Source organism: Notothenia rossii (assembly GCF_949606895.1).
Source record: "Notothenia rossii genome assembly, chromosome: 1".
In the NCBI taxonomy this organism is placed as follows: Eukaryota; Metazoa; Chordata; class Actinopteri; order Perciformes; family Nototheniidae; genus Notothenia; species Notothenia rossii.
The window spans coordinates 343080-361380 of NC_136912.1; the positions used below are offsets into that span (position 1 = coordinate 343080).

At 48.9% G+C, this 18301-nt stretch overlaps 2 protein-coding genes and 1 long non-coding RNA gene across 9 annotated transcripts; 1 reads left to right on the forward strand and 2 right to left on the reverse strand.

Annotated features, from left to right (window-relative positions):
• Positions 1 to 490: 490 nt before the first annotated feature.
• mrps28 (mitochondrial ribosomal protein S28) lies at positions 491 to 3689 on the reverse strand. Of its 2 annotated transcripts, none has more exons than XM_079682394.1 (2): positions 3480 to 3689; positions 491 to 1100 (listed from the first exon to the last, which is right to left on the reverse strand). In XM_079682394.1, the coding sequence occupies exons 1-2, from the start codon at positions 3677 to 3679 to the stop codon at positions 617 to 619; spliced, it is 684 nt and encodes a 227-aa protein (XP_079538520.1). In that variant the 5' UTR covers positions 3680 to 3689; the 3' UTR covers positions 491 to 616. The 2 variants fall into 2 exon arrangements, with proteins under 2 accessions (XP_079538520.1, XP_079538519.1); XM_079682393.1 differs by having other exon boundaries at positions 491 to 1103.
• A 279-nt stretch (positions 3690 to 3968) lies between these two features.
• Positions 3969 to 14051, forward strand: sde2 (SDE2 telomere maintenance homolog (S. pombe)). Of its 4 annotated transcripts, XM_079682359.1 has the most exons (10): positions 3969 to 4101; positions 5872 to 5992; positions 6106 to 6217; positions 7228 to 7397; positions 8032 to 8149; positions 11601 to 11720; positions 11851 to 11995; positions 12203 to 12395; positions 12639 to 12676; positions 13547 to 14051. In XM_079682359.1, the coding sequence occupies exons 1-10, from the start codon at positions 4000 to 4002 to the stop codon at positions 13736 to 13738; spliced, it is 1311 nt and encodes a 436-aa protein (XP_079538485.1). In that variant the 5' UTR covers positions 3969 to 3999; the 3' UTR covers positions 13739 to 14051. The 4 variants fall into 4 exon arrangements, with proteins under 4 accessions (XP_079538485.1, XP_079538482.1, XP_079538483.1 ...); XM_079682356.1 differs by having other exon boundaries at positions 12203 to 12676; XM_079682357.1 differs by having other exon boundaries at positions 12305 to 12676.
• LOC307039948 lies at positions 11996 to 12536 on the reverse strand. 3 transcript variants are annotated; one of them, XR_013808363.1, is made up of 3 exons: positions 12522 to 12536; positions 12210 to 12365; positions 11996 to 12113 (listed from the first exon to the last, which is right to left on the reverse strand). It is a non-coding gene; the product is annotated as an uncharacterized lncRNA (long non-coding RNA). The 3 variants fall into 3 exon arrangements; XR_013808364.1 differs by lacking the exon at positions 12522 to 12536 and adding an exon at positions 12366 to 12425 and having other exon boundaries at positions 12210 to 12311; XR_013808365.1 differs by lacking the exon at positions 12522 to 12536 and adding an exon at positions 12366 to 12425 and having other exon boundaries at positions 12063 to 12113; positions 12162 to 12311.
• Positions 14052 to 18301: the final 4250 nt, after the last annotated feature.

Below are 18301 nucleotides of genomic sequence, written 5' to 3' on the forward strand. Positions count from 1 at the left end.
ATATGGGGGTCCCCGCCAGAGGATAATGCTATAGGGGGGGCCCCGCCAGAGGATAATGCTATAGGGGGGTCCCCGCCAGAGGATAATGCTATAGGGGGGGCCCCGCCAGAGGATAATGCTATATGGGGGTCCCCGCCAGAGGATAATGCTATAGGGGGGGCCCCGCCAGAGGATAATGCTATATGGGGGTCCCCGCCAGAGGATAATGCTATAGGGGGGTCCTTGGCATGGCAACGTTTGGGAACCCCTGTGTTAGAGCATGTTGGAAGGTCAGTGAGGTATTATCCACTCATCTGATTTGTGATGTCACCGTTAGCTACAGAAGGCTTACAGAGAAGTGAGCTTTGAGAACATGATCAATCATCAGAAAACATATCATAGATCTTATCTCTAAGTGGACCAATCTGCACCATGACTACTGGCTACTTCACCAGATGATCTGAGTACTTCTCCCCTGAGCTCATGTGAAGGAACAGAAAAGGAATAAAGGTTTTGTTCATATAAAGATATTTATTATTTAAAGATAGCTAATGAACATGAGTCCAGTGTTCTCCTGGTTCACAGAGGAGCTTCAAGTCCACATACAAAGGATCCAGGTCCTTCAGAAACCCTGCAGTCAGTCCTTGTTCTTCAGGTCCTGGTCCTTGTTCTGGAGGTCCTTGTCCTTCAGGTTCTGTTCCCCCTTGAGGTCCAGCTGGCCCAGCAGCAGGGCCGCTGCCTCCTTCAGGTCCTGGTTCTGTTCCCCCTTGAGGTCCAGCTGGCCCAGCAGCGGGGCGTCTGTCTCTTTCAGGTCCTGGTACTGGTCCCCCTTGAGGTCCAGCTGGCCCAGCAGCTGGGCCTCTGCCTCCAGCAGGGTGATGTCACTGGAGGCTCCCAGGAACCTGGCAGTGAGCTCCAGGTCGTTGAGCCTCAGCCGGACTCTGCTGCCTCTCTGCAGCAGGTCTCCCTCCTCAGGCCTCCTCACCACGCAGTGGAACTTCCCCCCGAAGTCCACGTACAGGTCGTCCCGCACCACGTGGAAGATCCTGCCCACCACCACCTTCCCTCGGGCCGGACCGAGCTGCACCAGGGGGGACCGGCGGAGCAGCTCTGGGAAGCTGCTGCTGGGGGAGAGAGAGTACATTATACTACGAGTACTTATACACACTACACTATGAGCAGCTGGGCAAGCTGCTGCTTGGGGAGAGAGAGTACATTATACTACGAGTACTTATACACACTACACTATGAGCAGCTGGGCAAGCTGCTGCTTGGGGAGAGAGAGTACATTATACTACGAGTACTTGTACACACTACACTATGAGCAGCTGGGCAAGCTGCTGCTGGGGAGAGAGAGTACATTATACTACGAGTACTTGTACACACTACACTATGAGCAACTGGGGAAGCTACTGAGAGAGAGAGAGAGAGTACATTATACTACGAGTACTTGTACACACTACACTATGAGCAGCTGGGCAAGCTGCTGCTGGGGGAGAGAGAGTACATTATACTACGAGTACTTGTACACACTACACTATGAGCAACTGGGGAAGCTACTGAGAGAGAGAGAGAGAGAACATTATACTACGAGTACTTGTACACACTACACTATGAGCAGCTGGGCAAGCTGCTGAGAGAGAGAGAGAGAGTACATTATACTACAAGTACTTGTACACACTACACTATGAGCAGCTGGGGAAGCTACTGAGAGAGAGAGAGAGAGAGTACATTATACTACAAGTACTTGTACACACTACACTATGAGCAGCTGGGCAAGCTGCTGCTTGGGGAGAGAGAGTACATTATACTACGAGTACTTGTACACACTACACTATGAGCAGCTGGGGAAGCTGCTGAGAGAGAGAGAGAGTACATTATAGTGCTCTGAGATTTGTCACTAACTGTAAAGCACTTACTCATCACTGTACATTGTATACCAAGGCAGGTTTACCATCACTCACTGTACGGAGGCTCAGTCACTGGTACACTTTTATCTATAAAGCTATGTTGGGCAAACTCCCGTATTATATCTGTTCATTGATAAAGCAGAAAGTTGCAAGCAGCTATTGTCTGCGATCACAGGATATAGTCTTGTTAGATGTGCCAAGAGTAAGGACTGTCTTAGGTAAGACAGCTTTTATGTGCGCAGCTCCACTTGCTTGGAACAGTCTACAGGCAAAATTGAAATTGAGCATTTTTATTTCTTTGAATGTATTTAAGGCACGTCTAAATGAAATGCTTTCTGACACTCTGGGTATTTGTAAATGTTGAATATGTAAATATGATATCCTCTGTTGTTTGTATGTTGTTTTTATGTTTCATGTGGAACTAAATGATGCAGGTCTCCCTTGTAAATGAGATCGATGATCTCAAGGGACTAATCTGTCTAAATAAAGGTTTGAAATGAAATGAAAATTATACTACGAGTACTTGTACACACTACACTATGAGCAGCTGGGCAAGCTGCTGAGAGAGAGAGAGAGTACATTATACTACAAGTACTTGTACACACTACACTATGAGCAACTGGGGAAGCTACTGAGAGAGAGAGAGTACATTATACTACGAGTACTTGTACACACTACACTATGAGCAACTGGGGAAGCTACTGAGAGAGAGAGAGTACATTATACTATAAGTACTTGTACACACTACACTACAAGCAGCTGGGGAAGCTACTGAGAGAGAGAGTACATTATACTACAAGTACTTGTACACACTACACTATGAGCAGCTGGGAAGCTGCTGCTGAGAGAGAGAGAGAGAGAGTACATTATACTACGAGTACTTATACACACTACACTATGAGCATCTGGGAAGCTGCTGCTGAGAGAGAGAGAGTACATTATACTACGAGTACTTGTACTCTAACATACTACACTGTGAGGTCTTGCTATACCCACTCGGAGGTCTTGTTATATCTACTTGGAGGTCTTGTTATGCCCACTCGGAGGTCTTGTTATACCCGCTCGGAGGTCTTGTTATACCCACTTGGAGGTCTTGTTATGCCCACTTGGAGGTCTTGTTATGCCCACTTGGAGGTCTTGTTATACCCACTCGGAGGTCTTGTTATACCCACTCGGAGGTCTTGTTATACCCACTCGGAGGTCTTGTTATACCCACTCGGAGGTCTTGTTATACCCACTCGGAGGTCTTGTTATACCCACTCGGAGGTCTTGTTATACCCACTCGGAGGTCTTGTTATACCCACTTGGAGGTCTTGTTATACCCACTCGGAGGTCTTGTTATACCCACTCGGAGGTCTTGTTATACCCACTTGGAGGTCTTGTTATACCCACTCGGAGGTCTTGTTATGCCCACTCGGAGGTCTTGTTATACCCACTCGGAGGTCTTGTTATACCCACTCGGAGGTCTTGTTATACCCACTCGGAGGTCTTGTTATACCCACTTGGAGGTCTTGTTATGCCCACTTGGAGGTCTTGTTATACCCACTTGGAGGTCTTGTTATGCCCACTTGGAGGTCTTGTTATACCCACTTGGAGGTCTTGTTTTCCGGGCTCTCTTCTCCTCGCAGCAGAGAGGAGTGCAGGTCGAAGGCAGCAGCGAAGCCGAGCGGTGTGTCCGAGCTGTAGGCTCTGGATCCGGGGAGAGAAGCTCTGGATCCGGGGAAAGAGGACCAGAGGACCCCGGAGGACGGGACTGAGCTCCGGGAGACAACCTTCCACAGCGCCGCCATGTTGTCTTCAGTGAGGGGAAACAGCACGGGAACTTCTTCCGGTAGAGAAGAGACGTTGGGCGCCTCCTGGCTGCTCTCCCGGTACTGCAGAGGAGATTCAGATTCATTTAACTCAAATATAGGGGCTTCAGAACAAGAAAGGTTTCCCTTTGTCTGTCCCGCCCGGGGCCTTTAAGGTATTACAGCAGCAGAGCGTAGATAAGTGAAGAGAATATACCAACGGCTACTGGCTGAGCTCAGAAGAAGCTGCGCATGCGCCCTGAGCTCTTCCTACAGGGCTAAAGGAAGCGGCTAACAGTGAAGCTAACAGCGAAGCTAACATGGAGGTGATTGTCAGCTCCCCGAGATTCAGCTTTTCTTCCTGGGTGTTTCCGGACGGGTCTCCGGTCAGAGAGGTGCTGACCCGGTTCTTACAACAACAGGTGAGTTAACTACAAGAGGAGAAACATAAACAGACATAAACAGACATAAACGGGGAGAAATGGGTTAGCTCAGGAGCTAACGGTAGCTCAGGAGCTAACGGTAACTAACAAACAAACAAACAGGACGAACTGAAGGGGAACTCTCAACGTTGAGATAAAGATAATTATATATATATATAAGGAGTATTAAGGATTAATCGGATGGCGTTAACTATGATGAGATGCTGTGTTAAAGAGGCAGCTAACAGCTTCAGTAGCTTTAAATCTAAAGATGCTCCTGTGTTGAAGAGTTTATTTACAACAACACATATTTATGATCTATTATAATATCAAATGATTTACTTCAGTACTAAAGTACTAAACCTCCTGTAGAAATACTCTGTTTCAGGTCAAAGTAGTGCATGAAGAGTTGCATTTAAGTTAAAGTGTATACAAGATTAAGATTCAACTTTATTATATATAAGTAATATTAGGAACCATTTCTAAAGGTATTAGGAGTAAAGAAACTCTTTCTGAGTTTGTAAAGAAACTAGTAAATACATCTTTCATATAAATGTAGTAAAATGTACAATATTTGCTTGCTAAATGTAGGGGAGTAGTAGTATAAAATGGGGATACTTGCAGTACAAGTACCTGAAATGTGTACTTTAGTTCAGTACTTGAGTAGATGTACTCACCTCCGTGTACAGCTGACTGAACTTTGATCTGAAATAAAGATTTAATGAAACTAGAATCCTCACTTTCACAGCCGTTATATTCTAACTGATAAACTGAGAGATAAATGTATTTCACTGTAAGGGAGGACAGTATTACTGCGACTATATCTAATGATCTTAAAAACACATCGTCACAGATCGTCAAAGCTTCAGTTTGGCTTCAGCATGGCTTCACCATGGCTTCAGCATGGCTTCACCATGGCTTCAGCATGGCTTCACCATAGCTTCACCATGGCTTCACCACGGCTTCACCACGGCTTCAGCACAGCTTCACCACGGCTTCACCATAGCTTCACCACGGCTTCACCATAGCTTCACCATGGCTTCACCATGGCTTCAGCATGGCTTCATCATAGCTTCACCATGGCTTCAGCATGGCTTCAGCATGGCTTCACCATAGCTTCACCATGGTTTCAGCATGGCTTCAGCATAGCTTCATCATGGCTTCACCATAGCTTCACCATGGCTTCACCATGGCTTCAGCATGGCTTCACCATAGCTTCACCATGGTTTCAGCATGGCTTCACCACGGCTTCACCATAGCTTCATCATGGCTTCACCATAGCTTCACCATGGCTTCACCATGGCTTCAGCATGGCTTCACCATAGCTTCATCATGGTTTCAGCATGGCTTCAGCATAGCTTCATCATGGCTTCACCATAGCTTCACCATGGCTTCACCATAGCTTCATCATGGCTTCACCATAGCTTCACCATGGCTTCACCATGGCTTCAGCATGGCTTCACCATAGCTTCATCATGGTTTCAGCTGAGCTTCATCATGGCTTTATCACGGCTTCAGCCGAGCTTCATCATGGCTTCACCATGGCTTCAGCATAGCTTCATCATGGCTTCACCATAGCTTCACCACGGCTTTATCACGGCTTCATCATAGCTTCAGAGCGGTTTAACATGTTGTAAAAATATTTAAACAGTTTTACACCTTGAGTTCTTTCATTGAGTGTTTAGGACAAAACAGCAAATCATTTACATAACATGTTCACAATAAAAGCCTTTGTATTAAGTGTGTGTGTGTGTGTGTGTGTGTGTCTAGGGACTTTCTTCATCTGCAGATTTCTACGTGCACAGTAATGGACGCCTGTCTGAGCTGGAGGACCCCTTGCAGGCAGGGGCCGTCTATCACCTGGAGCCCCGCCTCTGTGGGGGCAAAGGAGGTGAGGTCCAGGAAATAGACAGAACCAAAGTTTATCAGATCCACATATTAAACATGACGTTACAACACTTCTTCTGTGGTGTTAATCTGCGTGTCTCTTCTGTGGTGTTTCAGGGTTCGGCTCGATGCTGCGAGCTCTCGGCGCTCAGATCGAGAAGACGACGAACCGCGAGGCGTGCAGAGACCTGAGCGGACGCCGCCTCCGAGACGTGAACCACGAGAAGGAGTAAGAGCTCTTCCTCTGGTGTTTACCTCTCTGTAACTCTTCTTCTGTGGTGTTTACCTCTCTGTATCTCTTCCTCTGGTGTTTACCTCTCTGTAACTCTTCTTCTGTGGTGTTTACCTCTCTGTATCTCTTCTTCTGTGGTGTTTACCTCTCTGTATCTCTTCCTCTGTGGTGTTTACCTCTCTGTAACTCTTCTTCTGTGGTGTTTACCTCTCTGTATCTCTTCTTCTGTAGTGTTTACCTCCCTGTATCTCTTCCTCTGTGGTGTTTACCTCCCTGTATCTCTTCCTCTGTGGTGTTTACCTCTCTGTATCTCTTCTTCTGTAGTGTTTACCTCCCTGTATCTCTTCCTCTGTGGTGTTTACCTCCCTGTATCTCTTCCTCTGTGGTGTTTAACTCTCTGTATCTCTTCTTCTGTGGTGTTTACCTCTCTGTATCTCTTCTTCTGTGGTGTTTACCTCTCTGTATCTCTTCCTCTGTGGTGTTTACCTCTCTGTATCTCTTCTTCTGTGGTGTTTACCTCTCTGTATCTCTTCCTCTGGTGTTTACCTCTCTGTATCTCTTCCTCTGTGGTGTTTACCTCCCTGTATCTCTTCTTCTGTGGTGTTTACCTCTCTGTATCTCTTCTTCTGTAGTGTTTACCTCCCTGTATCTCTTCCTCTGTGGTGTTTACCTCCCTGTATCTCTTCCTCTGTGGTGTTTACCTCTCTGTATCTCTTCTTCTGTAGTGTTTACCTCCCTGTATCTCTTCCTCTGTGGTGTTTACCTCCCTGTATCTCTTCCTCTGTGGTGTTTAACTCTCTGTATCTCTTCTTCTGTGGTGTTTACCTCTCTGTATCTCTTCTTCTGTGGTGTTTACCTCTCTGTATCTCTTCCTCTGTGGTGTTTACCTCTCTGTATCTCTTCTTCTGTGGTGTTTACCTCTCTGTATCTCTTCCTCTGGTGTTTACCTCTCTGTATCTCTTCCTCTGTGGTGTTTACCTCCCTGTATCTCTTCTTCTGTGGTGCAGGATGGCAGAGTGGCTGAAGAAGCAGACAGAGCGCGAGGCTGAGAAGGAGCAGAAGCGTCTGGATCGTCTCCAGAGGAAACTAGCCGAGCCCAGACACCAATTCACCGACCCGGACTATCAGAAGCAGAGCCACGAGCTGCAGGAGAGGCTGGAGGACTCCGTCATGAAGGGTGAGGGCACTTCCTGTCTGGAGGGCACTTCCTGTATGAAGGGGTTTCTGGTTGTTAAGATCAAAGTCAACTTAATTGTCAATCTTTCAGTTTGTGTGTACAGAGAGATCGATATACCGTTTCCCACAATCCAGAGACACATTTATACAGTATGCCCACATTAAGACATAAATAAAGCTCAACAATAAATAAATACAAAATAACAGTCACTTCAACATCTCAGGGAAATGAACATTAGCGATAAGTCTGTCCCTAGCAGCGAGAAAGATGAGATCAGAAGTACTTTATTGATCCCAATGTGGGAAGTGTTTGTGTTGCAGCGTCATGACAACACAAGGCATTGAACATTACAGAAATTAAAAGACTAGAAATAAACAATCCAACATGTGAACACCTCAAACTGAAATAAAATAGCATTAAAAAATGTGGAAGTAACGGATGGACCTTTATTTATGAATTCAGGCGTTGATAGCAGCAGCCGGTCAGAGTTAAAAACAGGATTCACACGAGGTAAAGATAGAATACAGATTTAAATAATAATACAACAAAAGTAAAGCGACTGTTGAAACAAGACATCACAGTAAAAAGATGGGCATTAAATGTGAGCGGTGTTTCCTCCCTGCCTGCGCTCCAGGTCTGCAGGCGTCCTCCAGCACGCAGGTGAGGGCGGATGAGGGGTCGGCAGCGAAGAGGCCGAGCGGCGAGGAGAGCGAGCGGCCACTGAGGAAGAAGCAGAAGAAGACAGCGTTCTGGTGAGGGTCCTATTTCATCCTCACTGACCGCCAGAGGCGGTGCTTAGCACTGGATATCTTCTCTCTCGCGCAGGCCGAATATTTATATCAACAAAGTCACGTGTGACCTCGTTGTCAACCAGTTCAGTCCTATTTCATCTTCTCGCTGCACAGGTTACTACTTTATGAGTAGAAGCCAAGCTAGCTTATTGAAAGGTAGACTCTAGCTCATCGCTACCTGTAGCCTTGTGATCGTCTCGATCGGAGCCTTAGGGCTAGAACGCTCGCCCTCCAAAGACTGCGACGAACTGTCGCCCTCCCAAGGGAGGGGACCGCAGTGTTCACCACTCGGACTCCCAGGAGCTCCGGACCGGTAAAGAGCGGACGCTCCTGCACGTCAGCCGGTGAGATCGCTGCCATTTATTTGTGATTGTGCTATTCTCAAGCTAATAGATAATTGTGTCCAAGTTAACCGAGTGCTCTCGCTACAGCGCTAGTGAAGAGGGTCTTCGCTCCCCTCTCACGGCACACAGTTGGTTTATTAATCCACCCATGGCCACGATGTGGTCTCGATGGCAGCTTCAGCCACTCATTTTAATGAGTATGACGAGGAGGGCCCATCCCATGCTTCTGGGCCTGGCTCCTGTACTTCAGCTCATGGATCCTCGGAGGGGGCAGATGACGGCTCCATGGTTGTCGTAATTCGCATGGCACTGGCTCGCCAGCAGCTGGATGTACGGCAGCCCGAAACAGCGCCTGCCAGCTTTACCGTTCCTCCCTCTTGTGAGTATCTGAGGGAGTTACATGCATGCTAGAGGGACACTAAGACTCTTTCCCGTCTTAATTCCGATGGCCGAGCCCTAGCAGCCATGCAGGATTGGGCAAGATTTGGCCTTGACCACATGCCGGCTGTTGAGCCCACCATTGCTTCCCTCATAGTTTCCCCTGACGAAGCTCTGAGGTCGGAGGCCAGGTGCCCTCAACCCCAATGTCGGGTCACTGATGACCTGCTCACTAAGGCGTACGATGCAGCGGCGCGCATGGGCCGTATAGGCAATTCCCTCTCTCACCTCATGCTTGCCCTCTCAGCTTCCCCGCAGCAGGAGGCTCTCAGCGCTTCCTCTACCAGCCTCAGTGAGGCCTGATGTCTAGAGAGCTTGGGTGCCTGATGTCCACTCTCGTCCAGACTCGTGCTGGCACAGTCACCCTTATCAGAGGCATGTAGGAGGACTCTCCGTGCTGTCCCAGTGGAGCCGGGGGAACTGTTCGGTTCAGCTGCCGTACAGGTGCTCGAACGGACTGTCCAAGCTAGTCAGACCAGGCAACAGTTCTCGGCTCTTCGCAGAGACATGCCTATTGTGCCTCATCACAGGCAATTTCTTCGCTTTGCTTTCAGAAGCCGTCATTTCCAATTCAGAGTACTCCCATTCGGAATCTCCCTCTCCCCAAGGGTGTTCACCAGGTGTGTCTCGGCAGCCCTCTCGCCCCTGCAGTCTCAGGGTATGAAGATTCTGCCATACTTAGACGACTGGTTGATCTGTGCACCATCCCGGTTGCAGTCGACCCAAGACACGGCTCTCCTTCTCTCTCATGTCGCCGGGCTAGGCCTCAAGGTGAACATGAAGAGTTGTCTGAACCCCTCTCAGAGCCTAACCTTCATTGGGGTGGCTCGAGACACAGTGAATATGCGGGCCTGTCCAGCGTTTCCGCCAGGGGGCCGTCGTTTGACGCACTTATTCAGCTCGGGACACCCTGAACGCGAGCCGAGGGCGTCCAAAAATATTAATAATTCGAGAGAAGATCGAGAGTTTTTATCGCTTGAAATTACGAAAAGGAAAAAGTACAAGGACATCCCGCTGTTGGAGGGGCAAAGGAGTCTGGTGGGATTCTTTTCAGAGTATTGAAGATTGTTTCCCCCATCGAAGGTGCCTGCTACAGGACAACACGGAACGTGCGCGATTTGGACGCGATGAGCGGGGGGCGTGTTTAGTGGAGCACGCGCATGAGCTGCGAGCGCCAGATCCTCGCAGTGGCGAAATTGAGGCTCCGTGGTAAACTGTGGAAACATGAAGAGCCGCTTGGGAGTCGCAACAGCCGGCGCTTTAAGAGAGCCGAGCCAAATGATCCGGCTCACTAACGTAAAGAGACAGTATCTATAAGGGACGGCTTCGGGGTGGACGCCCTCTCAGCCCTGGTCTGGTGGAAACACTGGGCCTGTCCATCCTACAGCTTTTCCCCTCTTCAAAAGGGGAAGGTCTCTGGCATATATTATTTTTCTCCGCCTCTTGGGTAAGCTGCCAGCTGCCTCGGCTGTCGTTCCCTTGGGCTTGTTGTCATTGTCCCAGACTCTCCTGACCTGGGCAGCTCCTTGCCTGGCCAGCCTACGGTCAATGTATCTGCCCGGAGAGCAGAACCAAGTCGCCGACTTCATCTCCCATCACAAGCCTCCACCGGGGGAGTGGTGGCTTCATCCAGAGGTGGTGACCAGCATCTGGGGTCTCTTCGGCAGGGCAGAGGTAGCTCTCTTTGCCTCGAAGATGTCGACCTACTGCCCCCTATGGTTCTCCTTGATGGAGAAGACCAGCCCTTTGGGTCAGGACGCCCTGGCTGTCTTCTCTATGCCTATCCACCCCTTCCTCTGATCCTACCAACACTCCTCAGAGTGCTTCATCAGGGCCACAGGCTTCTTCTGGTGGCCCCCTTCTGGCCAGCCAGGACTTGGTTCTCCCTGCTGCACAGACTCTGTTGCGGGACGCCTTGGCGTCTCCCCAACAGGAAGAACCTCTTGTCTCAGCTGGAGGGTCGGATGTGGCACCCCGATCCCTGCCAATTCCAGCTGTGGGTCTGACCACTGGAGGGCCCGACCCACTGCTGAGCGACTGCATAGAGCCTGTCAGGAGGACTATTCTCAATGCTAGGGCACCACCTACTCGTAAGCAGTACGAACACATGTGGAAACTGTTTTCTGACTGGTGCCAAGGGCCAAATGAGGACCCAGTATATTGCTCGGTGCCTACTACCCTTGAGTTCCTGCAGTCCCTCCTGGACGACGGCCGGTGTGCCGCTACCGTCAGGGAGTATGTGGCTGCTTTCAGCTCAACACGCAAGGGTTGACAACAACACGTTGGGGAGCCATAGGCTGGTATCTCTCTTCTTAAGGGGAGCTCTGAGGCTCCGCCCCCCGAACGTCACAAGGGCCCCTACATGGGACCTGCCCTTGGTGCTGGGTGCCCTATGCTCGCCTCCCTTTGAACCCTTGTCACAGGCAGAACTGAGGTGGCTCTCAGCTAAGACTGCTTTCATACGTAACTATGGTTTTATTCATTTAGATCTACAGTAAAATGGAGCTTTAAAGGTCGTCATAGATGTTTTAGTAAAGTTTACTTTGACACATCAGGACTTAAATCCATATTATACTACATGTGTTATATAAAGTCTACAGGCAGATGTTTGAAATGTCTCGTGTTCACAGGACGGGTCTCGACGAGATGATGAGCTCTGAGGAGGATGATGATGAAGAGTCTCCGTCCTCCAGCTGTGGAGCCTCTGCAGTGATGATGAAACAGAGGAGCCGGGTGGAGCAGAGCAGCAGGTAGGCCTCTCGTTATCATCATGTGTTCAATGAGGTCCTGTAACACTTAGCTTTTGGATCAACTTTTATCAAAATATCATATAAATATTAGAGAGAGAATCCTGACGAACTGAATCTTCGTTTCTTTCAGCTCCTCCGACTGCAGCTCGTCCTCCACTGATCAGACCAGCAGAAAGCCTCAAGGAACCAATAGAGAGAATAAGGGAACCAGCAGAGAGCCTCAAGGAACCGATAGAGAGAATAAGGGAACCAGCAGAGAGCCTCAAGGAACCAAGAGAGAGAATAAGGGAACCAGCAGAGAGCCTCAAGGAACCGATAGAGAGAATAAGGGAACCAGCAGAGAGCCTCAAGGAACCAAGAGAGAGCCTCAGTCTGAGGGAACCAGCAGAGAGCCTAAATCTGAGGGAACCAGCAGAGAGAACAAGGGAACCAGCAGAGAGCCTCAGTCTGAGGGAACCAGCAGAGAGAACAAGGGAACCAGCAGAGAGCCTCAGTCTGAGGGAACCAGCAGAGAGCCTCAATCTGAGGGAACCAGCAGAGAGCCTCAGTCTGAGGGAACCAGCAGAGAGAACAAGGGAACCAGCAGAGAGCCTCAGTCTGAGGGAACCAGCAGAGAGCCTCAGTCTGAGGGAACCAGCAGAGAGCCTCAGTCTGAGGGAACCAGCAGAGAGAACAAGGGAACCAGCAGAGAGCCACAGTCTGAGGGAACCAGCAGAGAGCCTCAGTCTGAGGGAACCAGCAGAGAGCCTAAATCTGAGGGAACCAGCAGAGAGCCACAGTCTGAGGGAACCAGCAGAGAGCCTCAATCTGAGGGAACCAGCAGAGAGCCTCAATCTGAGGGAACCAGCAGAGAGCCTCAGTCTGAGGGAACCAGCAGAGAGCCTCAATCTGAGGGAACCAGCAGAGAGCCTCAGTCTGAGGGAACCAGCAGAGAGCCTCCTGCAGAGTCTCAGCAGGTCAGCATCTCTTTCTTTCTCCTGTCGTTTGCTGGAGCTTCTTATAAGATTGTATTTAAACATTCATTAATAAAGTAATGTTTGCCATCCAAAACTGACAGGAATAAGTAGATCACGTTTTTCCTCCAGTTTGAGCAGGGGCACGAACAACTCAGATGTGTATAAGCTTCTGGTGCTTTTTTAAACACGTAAACAAATAGCTGGAGGCTATCCATGCTTCAGAGAGAGAGAGAGAGAGAGAGAGAGAGAGAGAGCACACACACTCATCAGCGAGGGCACAATATCAATGGATCCAGCAGAGCAATAGCCTATAGGCAAAACACAGAAGATATGACATCAAATGAACCGAAGCTGGAGTCGAGGTCAACTTCATTCACTTCTTTCCGTGTGACTGACTCTAATCGCTATACGCTGCTCTCTCTCTCTCTCTCTCTCTCTCGTCTCCTCTTCACAAACAGCTACTATTTTCGCGGCACACGTACTTACAGCCAATCAGCTCTCTGAATTATGAGATGACGTTTGGTGGGGATGTCAGCTCAGTGCCCCTATGGTGATTTTTTTGTTGCCGCACACATTGAATAGAAAAAGACTCTGAGCATGCGCAGTGTAGTTTTTACAGCGCCCATTCACTTAGACAGTGAGAGGGAGGGGTTTATATATTTTAAGATGTATTTATTTTTGCATTATTATTTGAATTACTTTCTGCTGACACTAGGTGGGGCTGTGTGTGAAATACATGCTGATGTCCGGCACCATAATCATGCATCAGCCATTAACAAACACACCCTTACATTAAGTATAAAGAAACTCATGATGTGTGTTCACCTAGCAGTGGTTTAAAGGGTTAAAGCCTCTGACCTTGCTCTCCAGGTGGACCTGTCCTCGCTGTCCTGCGTCTCCCAGCTGGAGGCTCTGGGTTTGGCCCGTCTGAAGCAGGAACTGATGTCCCGTGGTCTGAAGTGCGGGGGAACTCTTAGTGAACGCGCAGCGCGACTCTTCTCCGTCAGAGCGCTGAAACCCGAGGACGTCCCGGCGGCGCTGCTTGCCAAGAACAGGAAGTGATGTCACTCGGACACGCCTCTATAACAGGAAGTGATGTCACTCGGACACGCCTCTATAACCTGGGAAATGCTTTCTGTCCATCTGAGTTTCGATGCCTTGTCTTTTCTCACATCGTTTGATCTGAAACTTTATGAATAAATCAATGTTTTGTTTTTTTATCAGCAGAAAGTGTTCGTCCAATCAGAAAGCAGGATCTTCTTTACCTGTTGTTGAATATGTCCTGTTTTAGTTTATTATATTCAGATATGAGTCCTGTTGTTCTGGAAGATGTAAAATGTACATTTCTCTAATAAAACGTTTCTGGAACTAAAAACGTGTCGTTCATTTTTCAGGATTTAGGACATTGATGATTTATGACATTTCAAACAATGAGCTTAAAGGTGGGAAAGGTGAAACACTTCTGTCCTCCTTCCTTTCTCTTTCTCTTCTCTTCCCGGGCTCCGACCCGATGTGTATTTCTGCTGCTCAATACAGCCAGCTTTGTACCTTCATTGCACCGCCTCCGACTCCCTATCTCTCTGCACTGCACTGGGGACCCTGACCTCAGTCTCGCAGAAGAATCCGTGACTGAACCCAACACGGCAAAAAACGCTGTTTTTCTCGATGTGCCGGAGATTCTTGGAGACGTCCGTAGCTGCCCCGTACACACGGACTGAGGCTCGGTGCGCCCCCCACGGAGTGGCTGAGGACGTCGCTCGCCACTCCCACATCGTCTCGGCACTGGAAGGTAGCAAGCCTTCCGACTACAAGGAGGCGATATGCGACCTGCTAGGTACGGAAGAACCCGACTTCTACCTCATGGAGATGTTTCTTCGGGACACACGGCTGCGTGTCCAGGCTGCGCTAGCTAACACGGCTAGTGTTGAGCCCCGCGCTTTAGCCGAAGAAGCTAGCCGGTTCTTCCTGGCCGCCCGGCAATTTACCCCTGAGGTGCTGGCCACTACACGCAGCGGCACCTTCCCTGGTGGGGGCACGCCGCCTAGCAGAGGCTCCGGGGCCGACGCTGTCGACTAACGGCTGCCGGCTTACTGCTAGCGGCCGTCGACACCGGCTAGCAGCTAACAGCTAACCACGGCTAAAAACGACAGCTAACAACGGCTAACAGCTAACGACAACTAGCAGCTAACGGATAACAACGATGACTGACGGCTAACGTGGACAGCTAATGGCTAGCATCTGACGGCTGACTGCTTCCACGCGTTCTCATCTGACTTAACATTTTTAACACCAGACGGTCGACCTCGTGTGGATACTCTCGCTATTCCACTTAACTGTTTTTTGATCGTGGACAGGACGACCCTTTTGAGCTTTTTCCGGTGCCTGAGAGGAGGTTCAAAGAGCCGGTCGGCCTCGTGTGGACACTCTCACTGTTTCACCACCTCGACGGCGGTTTCGGACGTCGCCCACGCTTTCGACAGTGTCTGGGTGGCGCGCTTCTGGCCTCTCCCTTGTCCACGGCTCCTTCCTCCCGGGGATGCTGCTCCTGCCCCCCAGGGATACCGCTCCATCCTTCCGGGGACTTCATGCCCGCCGCCGCTGTGCCTTCACCTGCGGCCGGTCAGCGCTCCTCCCTGCTGGGGACCACCGGGATATTCACGCCCGTCCCCACGTCGCAGCACAGCGACCCAGCTTTCTACGGCTGGAGGATGTTTTCTTCATTCGCCACGACGCCTACTGCGGCCCCCTTACGACGGCCCGTTCCGGCCCGCCCCCCACCCTCGTGGGGATGCTCTCCCTCGTTCGGCCCCTACCCTCTCCTGCGGCCCCCTTCCGATGGCCCGTTCCAAGGCCCAGCCCTCGCCTGCGGCCCCACCCTCCTCGGCCCCTGTGGTGCTTCCTCCCGGATGCGGGGATTGTGTCCATGGTTGAATTCTGGGGGGGCTTGTGTAGTGATCACTTATTAATACACTAGGTTACATAATTCAATCAAGGAACTAAAGGTTGGGGGTATTGTTCACTTTTCATTCAAGAAGTATGACACTGCGCTCTCAGTATGCTTCTCCATGTTTGTGATTGGTCAAATGTTGCTAACCCCGCCCCTTTCGCGTGAACGTGCTTGTCACTACCCGATCTGCAGCTACAGTGGGGCAAAAAAGTATTTAGTCAGCCAACAATTGAGCAAGTTCTCCCACTTAAAAAGATGAGAGGCCTGTCATGTTCATTCTAGGTATACCTCAACTATGAGAGACAGAATGGGGGAAAGAATCCAGGAAATCACATTGTCTGATTTTTAATGAATTCCTCGGGAAAATAAGTATTTGGTCTCCTCCAAACAAACAAGATGTCTGGCTCTCACAGACCTGTAACTTCTTCTTTAAGAGCCTCCTCTGTCCTCCACTTGTTAACTGTATTAATGGAACCTGTTTGAACTCGTTATCAGAATAAAAGACACCTGTCCACAACCTCAAACAGTCACACTCCAAACTCCACTATGGCCAAGACCAGAGAGCTGTCAAAGGACACCAGAAACTAAATGGTAGACCTGCACCAGGCTGGGAAGACTGAATCTGCAATAGGTAAGCAGCTTGGTGTGAAGAAATCAACTGTGGGAGCAATTATTAGAAAATGGAAGACAAACAAGACCACTGATAATCTCCCTCCATCTGGGGCTCCACGCAAGATCTCACCCCGTGGGGTCAAAGTGAGAAACAAGAACGGTGAGCAAAGATCCCAGAACCACACGGGGGGACCGAGTCCATGACCTGCAGAGAGCTGGGACCAAAGGAACAAAGGCTACCATCAGTAACACACTACGCCGCCAGGGACTCAAATCCTGCAGGGCCAGACGTGTCCCCCTGCTTAAGCCAGGACATGTCCAGGCCCGTCTGAAGTTTGCTAGAGAGCATTTAGATGATCCAGAAGAGGATTGGGAGAATGTCATATGGTCACATGAAACCAAAATAGAACTTTTTGGTAAAAACTCAACTAGACGTGTTTGGAGGAGAAAGAATGCTGAGTTGCATCCAAAGAACACCTACTGTGAAACATGGGGGGGGGGGACATCATGCTTTGGGGCTGTTGTTCTGCAAAGGGACCAGGACCACTGATCCGTGTAAAGGAAAGAATGAATGGGGCCATGTATCGTGAGATTTTGAGTGACAACCTCCTTCCATCAGCAAGGGCATTGAAGATGAAACGTGGCTGGGTCTTTCAGCATGACAATGATCCCAAACACACCGCCCGGGCAACGAAGGAGTGGCTTCGTAAGAAGCATTTCAAGGTCCTGGAGTGGCCTAGCCAGTCTCCAGATCTCAACCCCATAGAAAATCTTTGGAGGGAGTTGAAAGTCCGTGTTGCCTAGCGACAGCCCCAAAACATCACTGCTCTAGAGGAGGTCTGCATGGAGGAATGGGCCTAAATACCAGCAACAGTGAAAACCTTGTGAAGACTTACAGAAAGCGTTTGACCTCTGTCATTGCCAACAAAGGGTAGATAACAAAGTATTGAGATGAACTTTTGTTTTTGACCAAATACTTATTTTCCATCATTTACAAATAAATTCTTTAAAAATCAGACAATGTGATTTTCTGGATTTATTTATTCTCATTCTGTCTCTCATAGTTGAGGTATACCTAGGATGAACATGACAGGCCTCTCATCTTATTAAGTGGGAGAACTTGGTGGCTGACTAAATACTTTTTTGCCCCGCTGTATATGCCATACATGTTTGCATACATTCACAGTAAATATTTATTCAGTGTGATAGCTGTCTAACAGAAGTTAGATTCATTTCTCACTTATTCTGACAATGCACTTAACCCCAAATAAAAGAATCCAATAACAAGAGTTGTTAAATAAAAGTGAAGTCACGTTGTAATAACAATAACTCATCTCTCTCTCGTTTTATTTTTGAGCTTTGCCAAAAGCCACTGTGTCAAGTGTCGTCCTTGGGTTGCCGTACAGAGTTGTCCAATATGGCGGACCATCTCGCACATGTGCAGTACCGATCGGGCAGGGCGGCAGATCGGGTAGTGACAACAGCCATAGATATATATATATAAACACTAGATGGCTCAAGGGGGAGTCGCCAGCGTAGCTCGCCGGCGGCCATCTTGCCACAGTCAACAGCTGCTGCTACAGGGTTACAGCAGTAAGGTGAGTGATCTGCACACAAATACTCTTAACTCGCTGAAATCTTGACTGATTTATAAACGGTTTGGTTCAATATAAACGTTATTAGCATGGCTATGATACAGGAGACAACAAGACATGTTGAAAAAAATAAGTTAATGATTATAATTACAAGTATGCAGTATCATAACTACATCCTTGATGTTTATAACAAACCAAACCGTTTGAAAATTGAGCAATGTATGGTTATTTCCATAGTGCACCAGAGACATAATTTTATGAATGAGCGAGCTGCCTGTGGCAAGATGGCCGCCATGTGGCAACGTTGGTCTCCATTGGCCAGCAGGTTTATATATATCTATGGTGACAGTCATAGATATAGAGTGGCGAAGTCCCTCCCCTTCCGGGGGAGCTCCATGGGACCTTATTACGGAAAAAGTATGTATTGAAGTCAATGGAGAGAGAAGATTATCTTTCGATCCCGTTTGTCAA

Bases quoted from the DNA above. Each gene is read 5' to 3' on its own strand.
- mrps28 (XM_079682393.1), bottom strand. From the start codon at position 3,679: ATGGCGGCGCTGTGGAAGGTTGTCTCCCGGAGCTCAGTCCCGTCCTCC. The intron at 1,104-3,479 runs GTGGGTATAACA...TCTCTCCCCCAG, and splicing joins CCGGAAAACAAGACCTCCAA to CAGCAGCTTCCCAGAGCTGC.
- sde2 (XM_079682356.1), top strand. From the start codon at position 4,000: ATGGAGGTGATTGTCAGCTCCCCGAGATTCAGCTTTTCTTCCTGGGTG. The intron at 4,102-5,871 runs GTGAGTTAACTA...GTGTGTGTCTAG, and splicing joins CCCGGTTCTTACAACAACAG to GGACTTTCTTCATCTGCAGA. The intron at 12,677-13,546 runs GTCAGCATCTCT...CTTGCTCTCCAG, and splicing joins CTCCTGCAGAGTCTCAGCAG to GTGGACCTGTCCTCGCTGTC.